This window comes from Etheostoma spectabile, chromosome 3 (genome assembly GCF_008692095.1).
Source record: "Etheostoma spectabile isolate EspeVRDwgs_2016 chromosome 3, UIUC_Espe_1.0, whole genome shotgun sequence".
Classification (NCBI taxonomy): Eukaryota; Metazoa; Chordata; class Actinopteri; order Perciformes; family Percidae; genus Etheostoma; species Etheostoma spectabile.
In genome coordinates this window covers 4771307-4778507 of record NC_045735.1, presented here as the reverse complement: position 1 = coordinate 4778507, position 7201 = coordinate 4771307, and the positions used below count along the sequence as shown (strand labels likewise).

Sequence of the window (7201 nt, the reverse complement as noted above, 5' to 3'; positions counted from 1 at the left end):
ACAACTGATAGAGGGAGAAAATGAAGAAAGATTAACCATGGTACAAGCAGATAACAGTTAAGTAAAATTGGATGATACATATGCAAAAGATTATGCAGAGGTAACAAATAACATACTTTTGGTTGTTTCCAGTAGTTACCTTGTGCATCCAGAGTCTTCCTGGCTCCTTGATGAGGACAGCTCTGGTCAACAGCGCTGACACCACACAGAGATTCTGGCTGGGGGTAACCTGCATGATGGTCCCTCTCCTGGGACAGCCGAGGACGGAGAAAACTCCAGAGAACCTGACACAATCAGAAAAGACATATCCTCACCGCCTGGATTTTCAACCTGACACATTTTTTCTTTCCCAGAAAGATTTTTAGTCAGATGGCCTGTTTTTAAAAGATGATTTAAAAAAAAAAAAAACGTAGCAATAGTAGGAAAGGGGGGAGAGGCAGAGGGGACGACATGCAAAGGGCCACAGGTCAGACTCAACCCGGGTTGCTACCAAGGACTCAGCACATACTCCACCGGGTGAGCTTTAGGTCGTCCCATCAGAAGAGCTTTTTAATGAAATCACTGATCTTTTCTTTGAGTTGACTTATTTACACTGGTGGTCAGAAGTGTCTAGCAGGGAAATTGCCTCATACCAGGCCCACAGCAATTTCACTAGAAAGCATTTTCCTGCCAGTGGAGTGGCCACATGGCAGTTGGTCCTGCCGACGCTTAATGAATTGCTCATAATGTATCTATTGTGATTTGGGGGTTATGATATAACTGTAAGTCCACATTGGCTGCTCTGCCAAGGGTTGGTGCGTCCTTTCAAGGAGTGACAGAGTCAGAGCCTAGAATAAATGCTGCAGTTATTAAACATTTATATAAATAATCCATTCCACCAAAATCGGCTTACTGAACTTAACACTGATTTCCTATGGCTATGGCTTAGTGGTAGAGCTTGCTTGCTTGCTTGCCAATTGGAAGGTTTGTGGTTCAATCCCTGGCCCTGCCCCATGTCGAAGAAACTGAACCTCGAGTTGACCATTCTGTGCCATCGGAATGTGTGTGAGTGTTTATCTGATGAGCAGGTGGCACCTTGTACTGCAGCCGACAGTATTTGCCACATGTCTTAGTTTTTCTCAGGCTGACCTTGTGACTGAAGCATTGCTCAGTAGAGAAGTCAGCGCTGTTGGCGATCAACGCTTCACTGGGGAGGATGGCGTAAGCCACAACCTGGACGTCTGGTGCCATGTCTGGAGACACTGCCAGCTTAAAGGACACCGCGCCCTCATTCACTGAAACAACATGAACAACTATCATCACTCACATGCCCCCATACATCAATAGATTGGCCATGTTAACTCAAAGGATCATTTTAAGACAAGTCACTTTGCTCACCCAATTTATCTTTGACTATGACCTGTATAAATCCTTGTATAACAATGGCTCCTCTTGATAAGACCTGGAAAATTTGAAAGAAAATGACAGAATGAGTAATGCAACATGCCCTGTCTGCTGTGAGGTTCTGGCATGTGATAAGTACGTAGCGGAATATGTTTATAGGGTTCATGTCAAAAAGTTATCAGTTTAAGTTTGCATATGAAAAAGTAGGAGTTATTCAAAGGTAAGATCAACATATCCAGAGCAAGATATTTAATAAGATACTCAGTAAAATGTATTAAAAGGGGACAATTTTACAAATCTAAACAAGTCTGTGTAATGGAGAGTAATACTGCATATGTGGGGGGGGGGGCATCAATTTTGATCCGTTTCCCTAAACGGACATTTACAAAATCTCCAGGATATGTTGTTATAAAAAACGTCTTCCCTATGTCCATGTCTCTGGAAGTGGAGACAAGAAAACAGTTCAACCACTCACCAGATAGATCACATCCACAAAGCTGTGGGCCTCTCCAATATAAGCACCTTGGTCAGTGCAGATATTGAGAAAAACATTTGAGGGTAAGATTTAGACTGTTGTCAGCTTTATGATAAATGTTGGGTTACAGATTGTAGTTTCAGTGCTACTTCTTACTTGTAATTGGATGTCCCCTTTAAAGTCAGCTGTGCTTAACGAGAAAGTGGCAACACCATCTCTGTTGGTTTTGAGATTCTGTAACAAACGCGATGACCACCTTTCCCCCTCAAACAGGAACACCGGCATGTCAGGAATGGGTCTATTATTGTAATCAACGGCTTTAACCTGTTGGAAGAACAATGTTGTATCACCGAGAATGCACATTGCTTCAGTTACACTGTGTCTATAATCACATTGAAGAAGTGAAGACCAAATGCACTTACTTTTCCTTCCAAATTTGATCCTTTGTCATAAATCTTGGGAGTGTCAGTGAAAGTTAGCTTTCCAACAACGTATGAAATCACTGTAGTCTTCTCTTGTGAGCGTGAAATACCTGTACAAGACGCATTCATGTTACAACCATGTGTATGCCATAGTTCAATACATGGCATGTAATTGTGTCAATATAGACATACTAAGTCTTCTTTAAATATAAGTACAATATATCTTATGACTTGCCTGTGCCCTCCTCTTTCATGTTTGCAGTGAGTTGCAGTACATCTTGAAGTGCCTTTTGCGCAATTTTCGTGAAAGTTGACATAGTGAAGATAAAAGTGGCACAGCCTCTCCTGTCAGTCTAGAAAAGAACAATAAAATAAGAAAAAATGAAAGTGATGGATATTTCAAACTTTCCACATGTCATGCCCTTATTACTTCTTAATAACTTTTAACTGTCAAATCTTTATTACTACTATCTCCTTTGTGTAAAGACGAACCTTTACGCCCCTCAGTTTGTACATTAGACTGACAAAAGAGATGACAGTACGTAGTTTTAAATGTGCACAGTGTACATTATATAGGAGGATATGTAAGGTCTATGCACCTAACTTCATTAGACTGTTACCATAGCTACTGTACCTGCTTGGTCTCCTTGTAGCAAGGCATCGGGATTTCCGGGATTCCTTGGATGTTCAGGAGGGCGTACAAGGGGTATACCAACATTGGCATCTATAGGGCGGCACACTTGAAGTCAACACTGCCTGGCAACAGGCTGGCCGTATGTATAACTAATAAGATAAAGAAAAGAAAAAACATTGAAAAGTAACCATTCCCTAATCTGTACTTATTTACAATATTTAGAGTAATGAGCGAAATAGCTTTACTTACGCGCCTACTTCAGCCTCGACTATCCTGATTAATGCTTACTTCATCAGCTGCATTTATTTGTAGGTCAAATTAGGCAAAACTGGGGGTGAAAAGGGATTATTAGCATTCTTTACTCATTAAACATGGATTAAATTGAAGGTAAAAATGTGAACTCACCGTATTTTTCCACCTTGAAGCTGTGATGTATTTTATCCGACCCAATCGATACAGTAACTTGGTAGGCTCCTTCACGGGCCTCAGAGTTCAAGGGGTAAGAAAGCTGCAATATCTTACTATTGGAGGTTTCCTTCAGCCACTGTCCAATCCTGTTGCTGGTAGAATCCTGTTAAGTGAAGTAAAGAAGAACAGTGACAATAGGAAACTCTTGAATACAGGAAGAGCGGTATTTCTTCTTCTCCTTCAATAAGGTGGCAGATAAAACTGGCCATGGTTTGGTGTAAGATTGTTTGAGCAAGAAAAATATGAAAACCTGAAGCATACACACAAGTGTACTGGCAGGCTATTATCAGTGCCCAGTTGCAGATGTATTGGTCTTAGTGTATAACTGGCATTTGTACAAAGTTGTGGCAAAGGTACACTACCGGTCAAAAGTTTGGGGTCACTTACAAATTTCCATACCACTCCATTATAGACAGAATACCAGCTGATCTGAGTGGGGGGCTACATTTACATTGCCCATTATCTGCAAAATCATCCAATGTTCCAAAGGCACTTTCTGTTTACTAATCTGATATCATTAAAAAAAAAAAAAAAAAAAAAATAACCAGAAAAAACAATGGAGACCTTTTGCATTATGTAAGCACATACTGTAATTGAAAACTGCTGCACTGGTAAAAATAGAAACAATACAACTGATCTCAGGTGGTTTTCTGTCTACATTGGAGTGCAATGGAACTTTCTAAGTGACCCCAAACCTTTGACCGGTAGTGTATAAAAATAGTTGTTTTAATTCCTTTAGCAAGCTTTATGTAGCATGACAAATCCATCCTAAGATGTGGTCCACTTACTAGCTTTTATTAGCTAGTCATGGATTTTGTGCAATGCAAATAAAAAAAAAACTGAACTGCCACCTACTGATGAACATTAGAGGCTGTTAATATCTTCAGAAAATGCTCGTCAAAGGAGCTTGAGTTAAGATTTTTGTCAAACACTTAAGGAAAAGAGAAAAATCTGAAAATGCAGCCTGTAAAACAAGATTTTTGGTGTCCAAGGTTACCCAGGAATTCTTACACTTAACTGTCATCATTAATAAATGTCTTGTTCAAGTTGTAAAATAGGCCTCCACACAATGTTTCTCACATTTGATAACAGAATCAGTGAAACGTTCCATAAAGCTTGGGCCCGACACCTTATAAATCACTTCATGTTTTTAGGAGATTAGCATGCTTACTTTTAATAAGCCTAATAAGTTAACTGGAGCATTTTGTTTTAAGGTATTTGTATTAGAAAATTAAAAAAAAATACCAGTATGTTAAAGAGTGGATGGTACTCTTACCTCAATTTCGATTATATCGTACTGTAAAGAAACAAAGAAAGATTTGTTAAAGCACAAGCTGCTTTGTATTCCTCTCATCACACAGTGTCCTAACGAGTTAAAGACAGGAGCTCTTATATTTATTCGGTTTTATAGTTCTTCTAGAAAAGAAATACAGTTCTGTTGTTATATTTAGTATCCATGCCACAGTTATTTTCAATTAAATGGGATAATGTGTGACAAAATGTTGTAAAATGAGAAACATGTGTTGGAATGGATTTATCACTGGGTCAACAACCTTCAAACCTGTTTATGAATGAGACCTAAAGAAAGGAAAGACTGTTCAAACACTCACCAGCTGATGGACAGGTTTAAACTTGGTGTCCAGTGTGACGACTCTGAATTGCACTGAGAGACATGCAGAGAGATTACATGAAGCCTTTACAGCTCTTCTACAGTAGTGTTAAACATCCTAAAAGGTCAGTTAACTGAGATATTACAAATTTGAAAGAAAGGTTATAAAAACAAAAACAGTGGAAATATCCCAATATCCCAAGAAAGAAACTTTCAGCTCAGTGTGCATACTTAGCTATTAACATTTAGGAATCTGGACACAGCCTTGGATTTCAATAAGGTGCTGGATAGTTTTGCACAGAAACTGCAGTTAAGGAATAGTACTAATTCTGAGATGAGATACCTCATTCTAAATAATATTGTCAATGTGAGACATTACTATCATATCCAGAATGTGGGGACTTCTGGGCTCTCAACTGCAGCAGGGAAAAAGCAGTAATTTTATTTACACTAACATTATCTATACACTGTATATGCTAACATGTCTCTAGGCTTCTGTGATTTTAACCTCTATGGTCTGCAAAAATTACTCCTGATATTCTGGGGCACAATTACTTTCTCATTATATGTTAGAGCTAATAGTTAGTCAAGGACGACAGATTTCTGTCATTGTGTGGCTTCATTTTTAAATCCTGGGAATTTCAATATAAAAGATTTGATATTATGGCAATACATGTTCTACACAGTGCTGCATGCACTGCAATTTGTAAAGAGGAAACTTGTCTATATATGGTACCATATTGTGTACAATGTTAGGTCTTTGATTTGATTTATTTGCACAATAACACAAAGTGGCATTAACAGGACAACATAAGAAAAAAAGCAAGCTGTGCATGTGAGGAAAAAGCTTGAGGCTTGTGGAAGGAATCTCACCTCAGTATTATAAGCAAACAAAAAGTCATGTAATCTACATAAGTAACTAAACATAGAATCAAAAAGCACATAAACAGACATGAATCAAGTAAAAACCCATCAGCTCCAAATTACCTGTTTGTCCTGGGAGGTAGATTGGTTTATCTGTTTGGATGAATGTCATTGGTTTATAGACTTTGATCTTAACTTTTCTGACTTCTCTAGAGTAGAATGTGTTGCCTTGTACCACCACCTCCAAGTTCTGCACCACTTCATCCTGCACTAAAGGAACCTGTGACAGAAATATATTTTATAGACACCAAGAGAGTCATACATCCCATTAAAAATGATGAAATTAAAATTTAACTTGATCTGTTATCATCTGAATGGTTAAAATCACATATCACAACAGCAGTTTACACAGTTTATTTATTATTAATATTGTGTGCTTTCCTTTACAAATCTGTTTGTGTCTGTATGTGTTATGAAATCCCACCAATGTTTTACAAATTAATTTTTTCAACACATTCATGGAAATGAGCAAATCAAATCAGGGAAGCTACTGACCTTAAAGTTAATGCAGGTATGAAATTCTCTACAGGACGTCTCCTTCAGAAGGGTTGTATTCCTCTCTTGGGACATCAGAGTGACTCTCATTTCCAGCGTCTCTATGGGCTGCAGGAGACTCGCACAGAATTTGGTCTCAGCTCCAGATTCAAGAACTGCAGGAATGGCTACCATGTACTGCCTACAGACACAGACACACATACAGTAGACATCTCACTGGATCTGACATGGAGACAACCCCAACCCAGAAGATTATGCAGTATAAAATCCTTGCCCATTAACAATTCATTTAACCACAGGCTATTACTATTTTTTAAGTGTAGAGGTAACTTACGGTCCCTGACACCGCTTGGCCCACGCACATCCCGCTCAAGAAGACACACAGTTCCATGTCCAACTGAATCCGGGACGACCGAGCTGAATGAGATGATCTGAGTCAGCATCTGTTTAATAGTCTCTGATAAAGAATCCACGCCCACAAATGCACCCATACATCCCCTCTATTGATTTTAAGAAAACCCATTCAATCATTATAGACATACATTCATGTTGTGGGGTGTAAGGTGTTGAATAATGTTCTCACTAATTGCAGATAAATATGATAAGAATGTAAAAGGTTTCCGTAAGAGACCAAGTGTGTTTTGCTGATGCTTATTGTACAGAGTTGTGTCCTTCTCTAGAGACAGTGGTTCGCCAAACAAAGAAAACTGACGCACAGATGGTAGCTTGAGCCGTAAAATAAGATAGTTAGGGTCACAGCGGCCTCGAGCTAAGAACATTGTAATAATGGA

At 38.8% G+C, this 7201-nt stretch overlaps 1 protein-coding gene and 1 pseudogene across 1 annotated transcript in view; both read right to left on the bottom strand.

The window, feature by feature from the left end:
• Nucleotides 1–972: 972 nt before the first annotated feature.
• On the bottom strand, nucleotides 973–6591 carry LOC116680897 (alpha-2-macroglobulin-like; annotated as a pseudogene).
• Nucleotides 6592–6623: 32 nt separating this feature from the next.
• The window catches only part of LOC116680881 (alpha-2-macroglobulin-like protein 1), a 2025-nt gene continuing 1447 nt past the window's right edge, over nucleotides 6624–7201 (bottom strand). Inside the window, exons 6-7 of the mRNA XM_032509540.1 lie at nucleotides 6745–6807; nucleotides 6624–6632 (exon numbers count right to left, since the gene is read on the bottom strand). Coding sequence (XP_032365431.1) covers nucleotides 6624–6632; nucleotides 6745–6807 — 72 coding nt within the window. The remainder of the gene's footprint in view (nucleotides 6633–6744; nucleotides 6808–7201) is intronic.